This window comes from Sphaerulina musiva (genome assembly GCF_000320565.1).
Source record: "Sphaerulina musiva SO2202 unplaced genomic scaffold SEPMUscaffold_8, whole genome shotgun sequence".
Taxonomy (NCBI): Eukaryota; Fungi; Ascomycota; class Dothideomycetes; order Mycosphaerellales; family Mycosphaerellaceae; genus Sphaerulina; species Sphaerulina musiva.
The window spans coordinates 1676596-1693488 of NW_016017390.1; the positions used below are offsets into that span (position 1 = coordinate 1676596).

General features: G+C 53.8%; 9 protein-coding genes across 9 annotated transcripts; 8 read left to right on the top strand and 1 right to left on the bottom strand.

Moving 5' to 3' along the window:
* Window positions 1–37: 37 nt before the first annotated feature.
* On the top strand, window positions 38–1405 carry SEPMUDRAFT_150853 (Ribokinase-like protein). The gene is made up of 4 exons (XM_016906438.1): window positions 38–109; window positions 166–176; window positions 233–312; window positions 372–1405. The coding sequence occupies exons 1-4, from the start codon at window positions 50–52 to the stop codon at window positions 1343–1345; spliced, it is 1125 nt and encodes a 374-aa protein (XP_016759020.1). The 5' UTR covers window positions 38–49; the 3' UTR covers window positions 1346–1405.
* Window positions 1406–1832: 427 nt separating this feature from the next.
* Window positions 1833–4034, top strand: SEPMUDRAFT_150855 (calreticulin precursor). The gene is made up of 3 exons (XM_016906439.1): window positions 1833–2025; window positions 2093–3154; window positions 3207–4034. Exons 1-3 carry the CDS (start codon window positions 1909–1911, stop codon window positions 3711–3713), a joined length of 1686 nt encoding a protein of 561 aa, XP_016759021.1. The 5' UTR covers window positions 1833–1908; the 3' UTR covers window positions 3714–4034.
* A 275-nt stretch (window positions 4035–4309) lies between these two features.
* Window positions 4310–5602, top strand: SEPMUDRAFT_150856 (uncharacterized protein). Its single transcript, XM_016906440.1, has one exon. The coding sequence runs from the start codon at window positions 4473–4475 to the stop codon at window positions 5460–5462; it is 990 nt and encodes a 329-aa protein (XP_016759022.1). The 5' UTR covers window positions 4310–4472; the 3' UTR covers window positions 5463–5602.
* A 691-nt stretch (window positions 5603–6293) lies between these two features.
* SEPMUDRAFT_150857 (Pro_isomerase-domain-containing protein) lies at window positions 6294–8155 on the top strand. Its single transcript, XM_016906441.1, has 3 exons — window positions 6294–6467; window positions 6540–6773; window positions 6841–8155. The coding sequence occupies exons 1-3, from the start codon at window positions 6352–6354 to the stop codon at window positions 7631–7633; spliced, it is 1143 nt and encodes a 380-aa protein (XP_016759023.1). The 5' UTR covers window positions 6294–6351; the 3' UTR covers window positions 7634–8155.
* A 20-nt stretch (window positions 8156–8175) lies between these two features.
* SEPMUDRAFT_119416 (carbohydrate esterase family 16 protein) lies at window positions 8176–9617 on the top strand (the record flags this gene model as incomplete). The annotated part of the gene is made up of 3 exons (XM_016901505.1): window positions 8176–8409; window positions 8618–9286; window positions 9381–9617. 3 exons carry the CDS (start codon window positions 8176–8178, stop codon window positions 9615–9617), a joined length of 1140 nt encoding a protein of 379 aa, XP_016759024.1.
* Window positions 9618–9900: 283 nt separating this feature from the next.
* Window positions 9901–13042, top strand: SEPMUDRAFT_135146 (uncharacterized protein). Its single transcript, XM_016902684.1, has 2 exons — window positions 9901–12587; window positions 12781–13042. Exon 1 carries the CDS (start codon window positions 10064–10066, stop codon window positions 10538–10540), a length of 477 nt encoding a protein of 158 aa, XP_016759025.1. The 5' UTR covers window positions 9901–10063; the 3' UTR covers window positions 10541–12587; window positions 12781–13042.
* SEPMUDRAFT_150859 (uncharacterized protein) lies at window positions 9901–13794 on the top strand. The gene has a single exon (XM_016906442.1). The coding sequence runs from the start codon at window positions 12852–12854 to the stop codon at window positions 13557–13559; it is 708 nt and encodes a 235-aa protein (XP_016759026.1). The 5' UTR covers window positions 9901–12851; the 3' UTR covers window positions 13560–13794.
* Window positions 13607–14421, bottom strand: SEPMUDRAFT_119418 (uncharacterized protein; the record flags this gene model as incomplete). The annotated part of the gene is made up of 2 exons (XM_016901506.1): window positions 13607–13783; window positions 13852–14421. The coding sequence occupies 2 exons, from the start codon at window positions 14419–14421 to the stop codon at window positions 13607–13609; spliced, it is 747 nt and encodes a 248-aa protein (XP_016759027.1).
* Window positions 14422–15125: 704 nt separating this feature from the next.
* On the top strand, window positions 15126–15512 carry SEPMUDRAFT_48992 (uncharacterized protein; the record flags this gene model as incomplete). Its single annotated transcript, XM_016909092.1, has 2 exons — window positions 15126–15212; window positions 15285–15512. Coding segments are annotated over 2 exons (315 nt in total), but the record flags the coding sequence as incomplete, so codon positions are not given.
* Window positions 15513–16893: the final 1381 nt, after the last annotated feature.

The window sequence follows — 16893 nt, forward strand, 5'->3', positions numbered from 1 at the left end:
TGAAGACTCATACACCACATCATTTCACTCTTAGGCAGGCACAGTGATCATGACCGACACTAGCGATCTCGATGTGCCGGAGACTCACGTTCTGGCCGTTGCCAGCCATGTGGGTGCTCTCCCTCGCTCCTGTAGGTGAGAACGATAAGCTAATGGCTGCCAAAGGTGACATCTGGGTAAGTGTTGCAGGAGAAGAATAGTGACCGCAGAGCACAGGCTGAGCATTCCCAAGCTACGTCGGTAACACCATGGCCACATTTTGCATGCAAACTCTCGGCTGTGAGGTTTCGGCAATCCATACCGTGAATTACAGTATGCTGAACACCTGCCTGGTTGCATTCTGTGTCTCATGTTCACGAAGAGAAAACTAGGTAACCATGTCGCCTACCGGGCCTTCAAAGGTCGCAAATCGACCCCCTCGGAAGTCGCAGACCTCTACGCTGGCCTCCAGGAGACGAGACTTGACGATTTCGACATGATGCTTTCTGGCTACTGTCCCTCTGCCGCACTCGTCGAGGAAGTGGGAAAGATTGCACGCAAACAGAAACTCGCATCGAGCACCAAGCCTGGCTCGTTCTTCTGGGTTCTGGATCCTGTGATGGGAGACAATGGCAGGATATATGTGGCTGAGGATACGGTGCCTGAGTATAAGAGTTTGTTGAAAGATGCGGATCTCGTATTGCCTAATCAGTTCGAAGCAGAACTGTTATCGGAGATCAAGATACGGGATTTGGGATCGATGAGAGATGCGATTGCGAAACTGCATGAGAAGGGCTGTCCGAATGTAGTTGTCACGTCCATACGATTACCTGCAAGCACATCCGCTGGAGAAGAGGAGGGACAGAAGAGTGATGGGCAACAAGCGATGTTGAGTGTGATTGGAAGCACAGCGACATCAACGGGCACGCCACGATTGTTTCGCGTGACAGTGCCCGCGCTCCCTGTATTCTTCTCTGGAACGGGAGACATGTTCGCCGCTCTACTCGTAGCTCGATTGCGAGAGGCTGCACAAGCTGGTAATGTGCTTGATCGGCCTAGCTGGAAGAGCGAGGATCATGTCAAAGGGTGCGAACTGCCGCTTGCGAAGGCTACGGAGAAGGTACTGGCTAGTATGGGCGCGGTGTTGAAGGATACCGCGAGGCATTATGAGGCTGTCAAGCGGTCTCTGGACGCGCCGCCAGAGATGAATGAGGGCAAGGGCGAGGCAGGGGAAAAGGCGAGAGAGACGGAAAGGCACTTGAGGTTGACCAGGGCTGCTGAGGTGAGAGTTGTGAGGAATGCGAGGGTGCTGAGAGAGCCGCCGAATTTGGAGCTGTTCAAGGCTGAGGAGGTCTTGTTGAGCTGATTGATTGATGCGCGAGCTGACGACGATGCGCCGGCTGTATGAACAATTGATGAACTAGAGGGCTAGAACTACAGGTGCATGTAGAATATGGCGTTCCAGACATTACACTCGAGCCGTGAGCAGAGAGCATCGTCAGCTGAACAAACATCAACACGATCATGTGACTCCTCTAGCCGCAGATGTGGTAGACAATTTGTGCTTGTCAACAGTAAATCAATGGCGGCACGTCTAAACAAAGACAATGACACCAAATCCTTAGGAGGTATATAAAATTCCAACTCCGCCATTTCACGTGCAAATGAGACGCGGGCACGGAGGACGGAAGAGGGGAGGGGGTCCCGGTTGGATACCTTCGATCTAGTTCTAGAGGATGCAGGCCGAAGCTTGCTCCGCGAAAGTGGACACCTTGCTTGCCAGGACAGCTGTACACAATTATTGCGGCGCAACTTTATAAACTCGTCTCTGGAAACCTCTTCTCCCCCGACTTGCCACCTTCCACTCACTTCTCGCCCATCATTCATCTCCCACCGCCCTCCCTTCTACACTGCCATTGACCGGCAACGATGAAGTTCAACTCACTTCTCGCGCTCGGCGCTGTTGCAGCCACTGCGTATGCCGCCGATGAGGACACCACCGAGTCCGCAGCGGCTGCCCTCGAGGCTGCTCTGCCTGCATTCACAGTATGTATTGGCCTCGACTCGACTCAAGCCTTCCGACTATACTAGCCAGCTAACCTTATCCTTATAGCCCACCACACTGAAGGCTGCCTTCGTGGAACAATTCACAGACGGCTGGGATGCGAGGTGGAAGGCATCGCACGCAAAGAAGGAGAACACCGAGGAGGAGTGGCAGTACGTTGGCAACTGGGAGGTCGAGGAGCCCACCGTCTTCAAAGGCCTCCAGGGTGATAAGGGTCTTGTGCTCAAGGACAAGGCTGCTCACCACGCCATCTCCGCCAAGTTCGACGCACCCATTGACAACAAGGACAAGACGCTCGTGGTTCAGTATGAAGTCAAGCTTCAGAACCACCTCGAGTGTGGTGGTGCTTATTTGAAGCTCCTCCGCGAGAACGCCGCTCTGTCCCAGGACGAGTTCTCCAATGCCTCGCCATACGTGATCATGTTCGGTCCTGACAAGTGTGGCGCCACCAACAAGGTTCACTTCATCTTCCAACACAAGAACCCCAAGACTGGCGAGTACGAGGAGAAGCACATGAACGCAGCCCCACCGGCCAAGATCAACAAGCTCACCAACTTGTACACTCTTATTGTTCGCCCAGACCAGTCCTTCGAGGTTCTGATTAACGGCGAGTCTTCCAAGAACGGCACTCTCCTCGAGGACTTCACCCCGGCCGTCAACCCACCTACCGAGATCGATGACAAGGACGACAAGAAGCCTGAGACTTGGGTCGACGAGGCCAAGATTGTGGACCCAGAAGCCTCCAAACCGGAAGACTGGGATGAGGATGCTCCATACGAGATCATTGACGAGTCCGCCGAGAAGCCAGAAGACTGGTTGGAGAGCGAGCCATTGACCATCCCAGACCCAGAGGCCACCAAGCCAGAAGATTGGGATGACGAGGAGGACGGCGATTGGATCGCACCACAAATCTCTAACCCCAAGTGTGAGGAAGTCTCTGGATGTGGCCCATGGGAGAAGCCAATGATCAAGAACCCTGCCTACAAGGGCAAGTGGTCTGCTCCTCTCATTGACAACCCACTGTACAAGGGAGTGTGGAAGCCACGCAAGATTGCAAACCCAGATTACTTCGAGGACAAGACCCCAGCTAACTTTGAGCCCATTGGAGCTGTACGTATTGAGGTCTGCTGCTTGCATTGCATGTGTGCTAACATATAATCAGATTGGTTTCGAGCTTTGGTCAATGAACGAGAACATCCTCTTCGACAACATCTACATCGGACACGACGAGGCACAAGCCAAGACTTTCCAGAAGGAGACCTTCGACATCAAGAAGCCCAACGAGGAGGCCGCCGAGAAGGCTGCTAAGCCAGCCGCTGACGACAAGAAGTCCCCATCCGACCTCGTCTTCCTCGAGGACCCAGTCCTCTTCGTCAAGGAGAAGACTGCTCTGTTCATTGAGCTGTTCCAGAAGAGCCCAATGGAGGCTATTACGTTCGTCCCAGAGGTGTCTGGCGCCATCGGTGTCACCCTCGTTACCCTCCTCGTCCTCCTCTTCGGCCTCGGTGGTTCTGCCGCCCCAAGCAAGGAGCAGATCAAGGCAAAGGCCAACCAGGCCAAGGACGCCGCACAGAAGACGAAGAATGATGTTGCCGATGCTGTTGCATCTGGTGCGGATAAGGCGCAGGCCGAAGTCAACAAGAGAACTACAAGGAGTGGTGCTCAGTAGATGGAGCATGGTTTTGAACAGCGAGATTTTGAGCGTTACATCTAAAGAGCATGCGGCAGGACACCCAGGCTGGCTTTCTTTCAAACGGTTTTTTGATTGACAGGTCAAGCAAAACAGATCGTGGGGGAGATTGGCTGAAATCGTTGTCGTCTGTAGAAAAGTTTGGTGTGCAGATCACGATAACATTGCATGAACTCAGATGACTTGTTGCCTGTCAGAGCGGTCTTACTTGCCGCGGAGCTGGTGAGTGTCCCGGCGTGTCACTAGCAGTGTCGTTGATGTGATTGATAGCGAGGCAAATCTGCGTATAATTGACCCGAGCGGCTGGCTGCACCTTTTTTTTTTCCGGCGTGGTCCATGCCACATCATGGAAACTTGTCACGTAGCACAAGTGTATACCACAGCAGCCGGACCTCCGCGTATATGTTATGCAAGATGTGGTGGCCTGGTAGACAGCGAGTTTCTGGCGGTTGCTGCGCCTGAACTCTACTCCATTGGGCTTATGGTGCACTGCAGGTCATCGGCATATATCAATGGCTCAACGTCTGGACTCTAGCAGGCCTCGACTCCTCGAGCACTTGAATCCTGAATGTCCGCCAAGCATATACCTCCTAGTACCACCCTTTTGCCCATTGATCCGAGTACGACAGTCGTTCATTCTGTAAGAGTCTGTCTACGTTGGTGGCGGAATCAAACAGCCTCTCAGACCTACCTTACCTACGTCCTCCTTTCGCATCTCATCACTACCTTATCGATACGATGCTCTCTCACAAACACGTCCGTCCTGATGTGCCGTGCATCCTCTGCAAATTACCACGAGAACTTCGCGATCATGTATACCATTACATCCTCCTCCGGGACAACCACTCCTCTTCCTCCCCCTCCGAGAGCAGTAATCAAAGACGACCCCATCAACTCCGCCACATTCCCAACCACGAAATCTACCTCATCAGCTATTCCGACATCTCTTCTCCCCTACTTCTCTGTCGACAATTCCATTACGAACTCACCAACCTGGCATGTGCGACGGAACATCAGCAGATGCTCTCTATTACTTTTGGATTCGGAAAAAAGTATCACCCGCGCCACTTTTTCTCTCAGCTCACTGCTATTCAAGCTGGACTTTCCCCTGCACTCGTCAGTCATTTGCGAGTTTTGGAACTCCAGCATGTGAAAAGTTGTTTTTCGGACTTGATGTCTGAAGGAGATGGAGATGAACCGAAAGATAATCAAAAAGGAGATGATGATTCCCTCATCTCTCCATCAAGCATCCTACCCGAATTGATCACGATAGCACAACGCATTTTCCCCAAACTCAAGACCATTCGTCTTCACGTCTGGCTCGATGGATGGCAAGAATATTCCCAGTACTTTTCGAGTACGCCCACAGCTCTACATCGAGCAGAACTTTCTGCTTTTTTAAAACTGGGAGAGACGCATTCGACACGTGGCGGAGTGACTGTCTGTCCGATTTTGAGTGTGGTGGATTATCGGGCTTCAGGTGCGGATCGGCATAACCAACACCACCGCCGTCACCGCCGACAGCACCATGACGAGAGTATTGGTGTCGTGGTGAAACAGGCTGCTCCGGTGGAGGTGCAACGGCGGAGGGTGGAAGAGGCGCTGCAGTGGGATGTTGTGGCGGAGAAGAAGGTCTGGGGAGGGCCGTGGGGAGTGAGGAGTGGTGTGGGTTGGGGGATTCCGTTGATGATGTTGTGTGTTCCTCTGCTGCCGGAAGCAGGGGAATAAGGATTGAAGGAGAGGTACAGGTGGGTAGTAGCCGTGCTGCTGCTGCTGCTGCTGGAAAATAGAAGATTTCCCACGACATGTATACATCCATTATAGGTTCCCCCCAACAAAGATGCAAGTAGTACAGTCATACAATACAGTCATCCAGGTTTCCGGTCCAGCCTATAAGAACTACTGTAGATCTGGGCGTGGAGAAGGGTTGGATTTCGCATGGAACTTCCAGGCCAGCCAAACCCTGTAGAACCAACAGGTACATGTAGGTACATTAGCTGTAGAACTATCCGATGCCGATGACTCGATGTAGGCAGCATGTACTCTCTAGTCTCTACGTGAATGTTGTCTCTATCCGGCTTCTCCTCCAAACGAGTCGCGTGAGGAGGTCTCCTGACATCATGCTCCCGGTTTCGAGTCGAAGAACGTTGTAGTAAAGTCAGGTAAGGTCAGGTCAGATATGTAGCTATCGTCTCCTGAACCTGCCGGAGCCATAAATATCAAAGAGACCTACCTCACTGTCGACGGCAAAAAGGGGGGACGGCGAGGGCGAGTCGGAGAGCTGCCATCTGCCGAAACATAGATGTACAGTAGTTCTATGCAAGTCAACACACGTCAACCTCAGGTACCTACAGTACCTAGACAGTAGACACTTACATGTGACTTGTCCTGGTCCAGTTGCGTAAAAAGAGAAAAAAAGACAGTTCGGCTACAGCTGCACCCCAGGTTTACGCTGACACTTCTAGCGTCATCTTCCTGCATGAGCTCACTCTTTCACTTTCACACACAGACCTTCTTCCACTCTCCACTCTCTTCTGCTTCTTCTTCGCTCTCAGCCTCCTGAACTCCATCGCTTGTCTCGCTACGAGGGAGGAGTCGACTTCCAACAACTACCATTATGGCCGCTGCCACTAACAGGCCCCGAGTCTTCCTGGACATCAGCATCGGCGAGGAGCCTGCTGGTCGACTCACTATTGAACTTTTCTCGGATTATACACCGAAGACTTGTGAGAAGTGAGCACGTGCCCTTGCATCTCGAGTCACCACAAAACACATACATAGCGGTACTGACTGACTCGGTGACAGCTTTCGACAGTTGTGCACTGGCGAACATGACGAACTGTCATACGCCAAGGTTCCATTCCACCGCGTCATTGATGAGTTCATGGTGCAGGGCGGAGACATTGCCAAAGGCGATGGAACTGGTATCACGAGCATCTATGGCGGAGCGTTCGAAGATGAGTACCTTGACTGGCGAGAAATGGACGCCGCTGGCTTGGTCTGCTCGGCAAATCGAGGGAGAGATACCAATGGCAGTCAGTAAGTATTTGCCCATGTGCTTGAAGAATGAGGCTGTAGAAGAGGATGCTGACTGGAATCTTCTTAGATTCTTCATCACGCTAGAGCCATGCCCGCATTTGTCTGGAAAACACACAATCTTTGGACGACTGGTTTCCGGCGAAGAGACGCTAGAGCGGATAGCCAAGGTCGCAGTCGACAAGAACGACATGCCAACAGAGCCTGTTCTGGTATCCAGATGTGGGGAGCTGGAGAAGAAGCAGAAGCAGAAGCACAAGCATGATTCAGTGCGAGACATTCAGGCACTAGAGTCCCCCGGCGATGACCGGGGCCGGAGACGAAAGAGCGATATCTCGGATGATGAGATGGACACTGGCACCACTCCTCCACGGACAGGTCGGCGGAGCAGACGACAGAGCGACAGCGTGATTGACGAAGGTCTGCGGGGCAGGCCGAGGGCGCGCTCGAATTCGCAATCTGCTTCCAAGGCAATTGAAGAAGAGGACGAGAGCTCAGACACTTCTGCGACGACGCTGCACAAGCGGAAGCGCAGCCCATCACCCTCTCGACACATGGACAGGCGTGAAGAGCATGCAGACGACACGGAGCGCAGACGGAGAAGTCTTCCCAACCAATATCGGGACAGAAACGGCGATACTGATCGATATCGTCCCAGTCCACGACGCGACGATCAAAGGCATGCTGGAAGACGGGACAACAATCGCTATCGCCCGTCGCGAGACCATCATCCTGACACTGGCAGATTAGACCACGATGGCCGACTGGGAGGTGGAGGCTATGACAGTGGTCAACCCGATACGCCAGTAAAGTTCAAAGGCCGAGGAGTGATGAAATACCGCGAAAACGACAGAGCATGGTAATTGTTGATTTTTCCTTGACGATTGTATGAGTTATGAAGAAGAAAAAGAACACAAGAAGAACACAAGAAGAACACAAAAAGAACACAGGAAGAACACAGGAAGAAGTAGCATTACCACTCGTCATAGGAGGTTCTGGGAAACATACATGCGGTGTACTTCAAGTTCCGGCTGAATCTTATTGGGGTCACCCCGCTTTTCCCGCACGCAAGCATCCCCGACATTGAGATTAAATCCGTAAGTTTTTAGTCAGAAGGGAACAACACACGAGTAACACGATGATGAGATGAAGGCTGGGGCAGACGGGGCGGAGCGGCAGAAGTCTTTCGGTCTATCATTCGACCTTGTAACCGTGCCCAATTCAAACACATAGCCGGCATCCTTTTACCACTGGAACTACTACTATATTAAATCATTCCGTCCGCTCCCTCACCCAGACCAATGTCGGCCTCAAGAAGCTCCCCAAGGTAACGATCAAGTCTATCTACTTGTCCATCGCAGCTTAGTGGTTTAACAACAACTACCGCACTATTCGTACCACGAAGATGCTTACTCCTCTTACACTCTTTTTGCTAGGTTCTTGTCCTCTTCTTGCTCGTACTGCTGCTGCTGCCGCCTCCGCATCACCACCACCTTCAAGCCAGCCTTCATCATGTTGGGATTTCCACAATTTCACCTCGTTGGTGACTTTTGGTGATAGCTATACGGATGATTCTCGATGGGGATATATTGGTTCGCATAATGGGTCAATGCCTCCTGTGGGCTTTGAGAACCCAGGGGTGAGTTTTAATTTTCTTACGGGTTGAGGTACCTATAGGTACATGTTACAGGTACATGTACCTGGTGGTATCTTTTTGGTTTTGTTGCGGGAGAAATAAGAGAGGAAAGAAATGAGGAAAAGAAGAGCATCTTGTGTATCTGTAGTGTGATTGTCACATGTCTCACTTACTTACTTCTTTTGTGATATATCTTTTCTCAACCCAACAGAATTACCACTCCGCAAGCGGCGGAAGACCTTGGCCTCAATACGTCAAACAATACACGGCCAGCAACTCCCCCTCCAACCCCAATGGCATCAATCTCTACAACTACGCCGTCTCAGGCGCCGTATGCTCCAACACCCTCACCCCACGATCCGTCACCGTCCCTCTCAACAAAACCATCCTCTACCCTTCTGTCCAAGAATACGAACTCCCCGCTTTCCTCACCGATCACCTCCACACCACGACCATCGACCCAACCTCCACCATCTACGCCCTCTGGATCGGAACCAACGACCTCGGCGCCAACGCCTTTCTCACCGACTCCCAAGTCCCCGGCAAAACTATCGTCGACTACACGAATTGTGTGCTGGAAATTTTCCATCAGCTATACTATCGTGCCGGTGCGAGATATTTCGTTTTGATGAATGTTGCTCCTTTGCAGTTGGCTCCGTTGTATTCTGCGACCAGGGAGAGTGGACTTGTCGATGATGGGTTGGAGAGAGAGTGGGCGGGTTCGCCGGAGAATTTGACGAGGGTTGCTGGGAGGTTGGGAGAGGAGGTGGGGTTGGTGAATCGGATTTGGGAGTTGGAGATGGGAGGGGTGAAGAAGAAGGGAGAGAAGGGGAGGGGGTTGGAGGAGGGGAAGTTTGCTGTTATGGATATTTATGGGTTGGTGAGTCTTTTTTCCCTACTTCTTCCATATCTATTGGCTACCTACCCACCCATATCCAACGTCATCATCTCAACTAACATACAAACCTATACAGATCTCCGACATCTATCATAATCCAACCTCTTACCTCAACGGCACCACCGCTCCCCTCGATGTTCAAGGTTATAATCGCCATTGCAACGCCACTGGAGGAAATTGTCAGACAAGTTCTAGTCCGGATAGCTTTTTGTGGTTTGATGCTTTGCATCCGAGTGAGCAGACGGATCGCGTGATTGCGAGAGAGTTTGTTGAGGTTGTTAAGGGGACTAGTCGGTGGGCGAGTTATTGGTAGAATTGCTGCGAGTACCTAGAGGTGTGTGTGTGGGTTGGATGGGATAGGGATGGAATGGGATATATTTTCGTAATAGTAGGTAAGGTACCTAAGGTAAGGTAAGGTACTTGTAGGCTTTAGGTACCTACCTATCTGACTGACCTGGCTTGTCTTACCTCAAGGTACCTGTATGCATGGATGTGCAGGAATCTAGGTAATGTATGCATGTGGTTGGTCACTATCATGACTTTTTTTCCCTTTCGCAACTAAGATACATACTACCTAGGTACGTACATAATGGCATGGCATATATGGCATTGTGGATGGACCTCCTCTTGCTTCTTCTTCTTCTTTCAGTCTATTTCTCGTATTCAGTAGTAAGTTCAGGTAGGTAGGTAGGTAGGTAGAAAGCACAAATTTTGCGACAATGACCTTATTTTTCCTCACATTTTCAGAATGGAGCCTCCATGTTCGCTTGGGGGAGAATTGTGTCACAACAGATTTCTGAGAACGTGGGAGGTACGGTGGTACAACCATCTAAGCGCGCAGGCAGATGGAGAAAGCTTTACCGGCGATGTTGCAGGCTTGCAGCACTACCTACATACCACACATACCACAGGCGCACGTCTCTTGTTAGTGTGAAGCATTCCATGTCGTCTCGTGATGAGCAAGACTTTCCCAAATCATCTTTACCATCATCCAACGACAACATAGCGTCCAGCAGCAGTGTGTCTCGTTCCCTGCCGCCCCCTGACAACAACGTCCTACCTGTGTGTGTACTCCTTCAAGGGTCGCCATACCGCTTCGACTTATCCCGTGGCATAGAGGTGATGGCCGAAAGGCACGAGCACTTCGAGCGCGTGCCAGAGCGTTGTGTACGCCGAGGACTCGTCCCGTGCCTGCTCCTGCAAGCCCCGCTGGGAGCCCGCGAGGCATTGCAGTAGCTACAGACACTAAGATCGAGGTCGTGCCATTTCGAGAGCGCTGGCCGTGTGCTGTCTAAGAGTACCCCCAGCGGCATTCATGCGGTCGCTGCGCGCAGCAAGTCCCGCCCTAGGCTCCTTGGTATCTCCACATACTCTGACACCGCGCACAGATTGTCATCTCCCTATCACTAGGCCACGCGGAGCGGTCGCTCATACGCATGACCCGGAAGTGCTCGGAGGATTTTGGCGGCCTGGCGTTGCCCAGTAGCGGTCGTGTGTCGTGCTACGTTCCCCAGGTCAGTGCTCCAAGCGCTTCGCACTGATACATAACGCGCTCGCGCGCGCGCAAGCCACCCATAATGCCATGGATGAACGTGACGCTCTGTCAAGTGCAAGCCAGCCGGACGAGCTCGTCCGAAGGTCGACACTGTGCGCAGGCTCGTCTCTGTGGACAATCTCACTTCCCCTGAGCGTCTACTCGGGCTGTTGACGGCAATCGTCTCCGTTGATAGCCTGCTCCATGTGCTGCTCTGGACGGCTCGGGGACGATCAAGAGCGGCGATGCTGTTCGTGGTCTGGCGTTGCCCAGCGGTGGTAGCGAGAGGGGACGAGGGGGGGCGTCTGTCAAGTCAGTCCCGCATGCGTCCTGCCTTGATGCATTGATGCATGGCTGGCGGGCTTGATGTGCATATGGCAGGCCGTCAGGGCGGGTACAGGTCCATCATGATGAGCAGGGTGCGTGCGGTGTCGAAGATAGCGTTTGCAGGCGGTGCGTGGCCGTCCGTCGGTAGCCGGGCGTGACTCCATCGATGTGGATAAGGTAGTAGAGCTGCCTTACCTACCTGACTCTTAGCAGAACCACAATTAGCCGGGATGATAGGGCCATATCCATTTGCCAAGGGGATGTCGGCTCCCAAAAATCAGGCTGGCTGCCGTCTGGGTACGAGTACGGGTGCGTGTAGCCGACGAGAGCTTCCATCTAGAAGGCGCTACCGGTGTCAGCGCCGTGTGCGACAACCGCATGCGAGGCAAGAAGGCATCCCCATCCCGTACGCTCAGGTTAGGTAGCTTAAGGTACCTTACTCCTGCCTGATATGGACCTCACCTGTCCGTTTGTTCCTCCACCTGGGACTACTTACCGACCGTATATTCCACCACCACCATCATCACCACCTCCACCACCACCACCACCAACCACTACCACGACGCCGTGACGGGCACCCTCCCACCACACGAGCACGACACGAGACAACACAGCATGAGACGGGCATCGCTGAGACGCCGGCGAGACCACGCACGAGGGACCATGTCCTCTGCCACTGCCACTGCCACTGCCACTGCCACTGCCACTGCCCTTGTCGACCACCATGGCTGGCCATCGACTGCGTTGTCGTGCTGCCGACCATCCAGCACTCACTCGTCCGTCCGCTCGCCCGCTACACGAGGACCACCGACCTAGCCTGGGAGTAACAAGCCGGGACGAACATCACGCGCTAAAGTCGTACCTTTTCCATGCATGGTCTGCCTGGCAACTAGGACATTCAGCGAAGTTCTGCTCTCGCAGTCTCGGAGATACCAGTGCACCTGGAGGTGGCTCCTTCCTCTGGTTGGCCCCAGCGACAGCAAATCGCTCCCGCCATTCAATCTGGAAAAGGAAGAAGGAATCTACCTAGGTAGATAGTCCAACTAAACAGCAGCTTCGGCGGGGCTGCACATGTATGCACTATTTCGGTCTGGTGCTCAGCAGTGTGCAAGCAGCCTGCTGATACAGCCACCGTTCAAGAACTTCTCTGTCGTGCCGCGAGCGAGGTGAATGGTTCGGAATCTCTGAGAGAGTCTATCCTGCTTAGTCGGGACAAGGTGCACAGGCCTGTTGGGGAATGTTGCATGCAATGCGTCGGCAAAACAGTTCGAGATGGTTTTCCCTCATGGACCACACTTTCGACCACTTGCTGGGCCGTCGGATCCATGTCCAGACCATATCCAGGCCATGTCAAGCACTGTACCGCCGTGAGGACCAGCCAGACTTCATGTCATGTGGCGCATACCTGTCCCTCCCGAAGTCGTAAGTCAGTCCTGTCACAGCGTGGTCCGCCCCGCCACTGAATGGACCCTGTTCGCCAATGCGGCTGTGGAGCAGCTTTAATCTTACATGAACACGACCTCCACGACGAATCCTTTCAAGGCGAATGTTGATCGCACAAGCCAAACGCCATACATGGGACAGCACTGTCTGCTGCTGCTGCAAATATTCGAAGAGTCCTGCTTCCGGGGATCCAACAAGCAATGGCTCGAGTGAAAAAGTCGCAGCTTTGGTCGAGACCGCCATATGCTGCTGGTCCCGCGACGACGACGTGTCGAAGCATGGAGTATTTGCATCTTTACGGCTCGTACGGCGTGCGAGGAGCATTCAGTTCGATGCATGCACACATCCTCGTCATGGTCGTCGATGGCGACCGGGTCGTCATCATGCGAAGTGGGAATGGAGCGGCTGGTATGCCTATGCCTGGCCTTCCATAATCTGGCGACAAGTCGGATAGTCCTGCGACTCTGGACTTATGCGCTGCGAATATGCGACTGCTTGCCAATAACATATACTTGTGCGTGCCTTCTGTGCCCACTCTTTACATGTACTTGTACTGCCCCACAAATCTCCCAAACGAGCGCCTCCCGATCCCCGACTGTTCTGGCGATCTTGACGGCATATGCAACACTGCCTGGGTGCATCAAGGCTGCCTCAACCTGGCAGATGCAGTTCCCCGTCACTGCGCGCGTACACCGAGACTTGTGGCCGCGAACAAGCATGCATCCCAAAGGAAATTCCGCGGGCAGAACTGTTGAGCGCGGAAAGCAAGGAGCAGTGGCCTGCCTGCCCATCCTGGGTCAAGTAGTATACCGATTTTTTTCATGGACGGCTCAGCGAGACTCGTCATCACCGATGGACTGGTCGCCAGTTCAGCCACACGTTTATATATATAGCCACCGCCTCTTCACCGCAAAGCAGAACTCGTCAATGGCCGCTGGGACAATCTCTTGAGCTCTCTCCCACCTGTCTTTCGAGGCATCTGATGCTCCTGTGCTGTCCTAGCGCGTGCCGATCAGTCTCTGGCTCGATTCTTGACTCGCCTGTCGTGGCCTCGCCGGTCCAGTCGCGGGACTTTGTGATCGAGCAGATGGTGACCATGCAAGCGTCAGACATGGAGGTCTCTCGGGCTCTTGGTCAGGCGCTTTGGGAGTCTCACAGAGTCGCATGGGCGACGTCTGGAGGTGGTGTAGGATTTTCGGGGCAATGTCCGAACCGTAGAGGCAAGTCTGGGCGTCGATCGTACGGACCTGGTATGCGTGTAGTAGGCCGCTCCTAGTCTGTAGCTCTGCTGCCGTGAAATCAACTGTAACCCAAGACGGTGGCGGAGCAAGGACGTGCCAGTGATGCGCCACACATCTGTCTTCATATCAGTGGGTGTTGACTGATGCCCGGTGCCGCGGCGCACGAGTCTAGCAGGCAGGGTGGAGCAAGGGCATGGCGGCGTGGAAGCGGGTTGCCGGTCCTTTCGATGGTCTTCGATAATCGATACTGGGCCACGACGATGAACTGGATCATGGCGTCGGGAGGGTCGACTGGGCTGGTCAGGCTGTCGGAAGGGGCTGCAGTGCTGCAGAGTGCAGAGTCCTTCGAGGCTCATCGCAGATCCGATCGAGGACACCGTCAGATGAACGGCCGCTGCTGCTCTGTCATTAGTCTGGGTTTGGTTCCCAGCCCCAGCCCCGGCACCTGCATAGCTTGTTTGCACGCTTGCTTGGGCGCGCGACATAACTTTCGAAGCAATGGAGCTCGGCCGTCTGCCCTCTGCCAGTGATCCGCGCATCGGCAGGCCACCACTCGGACGCCATGTGGACATTTCTCTCCAATCGCACGCACCGCGCGCGAATTGGTGACCGTGGTCACGGGAGAGCTTGGTGATCGTGATGCCTCCCGGTCGAAGGATTCGTTCGTTGTAGGCCTAACCCACCTAGCGCTCATCAACGACAACAAGTGAGTGCTGCTGTGCCTCCCCAGTGGCAACTTAACAGCCAGACAGCACGATCCAGTAACTGATTTCTTTGCTCACTACTTCCTCCTACTGTCACCGTGACGCTGGATGATGGCCGAACTACGGCATCTCTCTGTCACACCGGTAGAAGCGACCTAGCTTTAGCTGTGCGGTAGGTAAAGTACAGACGTGTGCTGTACTACATTACCCACCACTGGGCAGAACAGTTTGCTCCGGAGCAGTGCTCCCAGACCTTCGGAACCTCTTCCAGTCACTGTCTGTCACAGCAACGACAACGACGACGACGACAGCAATAACAACAACAACAACAACGACCTCTCTGCCGAAGCAGCGCGGCAAGGCACCAACACCACTCGACCAGCTAGCTACTGATCCACTCGTTGCGTGACAACAACACCCAGTCCCTCACCATCCGCAGAACGACCTCTACTCATCGCCGCTGGTGCCACAACAATCCCTTGCTTGGCTGTACGAAACAAACAACCCCTTGCAGCGGCAGAGTCAGCCTGGATGGTCAGCTATACACGCCCGCCGCCACGCTAATGTCCAAGATGGGAGAAGGGAAGGGCAAGGCCCACAAGGAGAAACGCATCCAAGTACCAAGCGCATGCATCAATTGCAGAAATTCGAAAGTGAAGGTTCGGCGTCCCTCGTCTCACGACTACGAGCTATCATTCTAATGGACGGCGCTGACCTCCCATCCTGCACAGTGCACGGGTGAACATCCTAGATGCCAGCGTTGCGAGCAAAGGGATGTGCCATGCGAGTTTGACGTCGCCGAAGGCATGACAAAGCGTCAATATCAGAAGGATGAACTTGCGGAGCGCACACTGCAGCTCGATCAATGCAAGGGCCTCTTGAGGTACATGATTATGGCGCCGGACCACGAAGCGGCAGAGTCACTTGCTCGTCTACGAGTCGGGTCCGCGTTCGAGGACGAGTACCGGCGCATCAAGGATCGATTCCCGCCACCGAGAGAGCCCCGAGAGCCCAGGGAGACCACCGACGGAGCGGCCCAGACGGAAGATGGCGACGAAGACCCCATGCTCACACTGCAGAGATCACGGCTCCTCAACCTCATGAACACAGAGCGTACAGGTGGCCAGCCGTTCTATATAGGCCAGGCGGCATCCACAGCAGAGAATGCCACCACCCAGCAGTTGGCCGCACCAGCGCCGCTCCCTGGTGCTCACGCAATGACGACAGCGCAGCCAGAGGCTCAGGCGCAGTGGAGTTACCAACCACCACCTTCAATAGAGAACGCCGACGTTCCAGACGTTCCAATGACCCTGGAAGAGTCTCAAGCTCTGTGGGAGTACCAGCCACCGGGCGGCGCGGGTGCATGGGGAGAAGCAAGTGGCTCCGGTTGGCCACCAGAGCCACAACACTTCGACAACATCGACCCGCAAGTGCTCGAGCAGAGCAACGTCCGGTCGTCGTCCTCGTTGTCGCCGCCGCCACAAGCTGGCCCGTCTCGTCCTGGTGGTGCTCGAGGCCGTTATGGCTTCCACCACCAGCAACAGTAGCAGCAACAAGAGCAGCAGGGCCGACCTCAGGGGTCCTGAAAAATAGGCGCCTTGCTTGGTTTGTTTGGCCTGGCTGTCTGGTTGGATACGACACGATACAATGCGATACGACGCGATGCGAGACGACCAAGACCCATCACCACCACCACCACCACCACCACCACCACCACCATCACCACCACTGCCGCCGCCGCCACCACCACCCCCACCATTACTACCACCACCACCGTCCTCACCACCGTGTTTCGCTTGCAATAGATTTTTCCCACCAGGGCAATATATCCGTCTGCAGTAGGCTTTGGGGGGCATTTCAAGGCAAGGAGGCAGGAAGGAAGGCAGGAGAGACGAGGAAAGAAAGAAAGAAGGACTAGAATAATAATTTGAAACATGAACGGAAATCTGCCTGTTGTGCTCCTTTTTTATTTTTCTTTCGGAAAAGATTGTGAGATTTGGACTCGGTAAGAGAACGAAGATTTGGGATCATTCTGTTGACAGGAAAATGAAGATTGGAGGATTCTAACTGACTCATTGACTGACTATCTGACTACCTAACTGAGCGACAGCTCGAAGGTTGGAATAGAAGGATGATATGATGAGGATTGGGAAGGCGGATGATGGATGGAGGTGGCTAGGTGGCGCGTGGACCACATTTCTCGTCTCCTTGAGGAAGATGAGGAGCAGGAGGCGGAGGCGGAGGAGGAGGAGGAGAGTGTATCGAGGAAAAGGAGTCAAGAATGAGGAGGAGGGGGATGAGGAGGGGTAAGGAGTCATGGATCAAATGCCGCTGATAGGT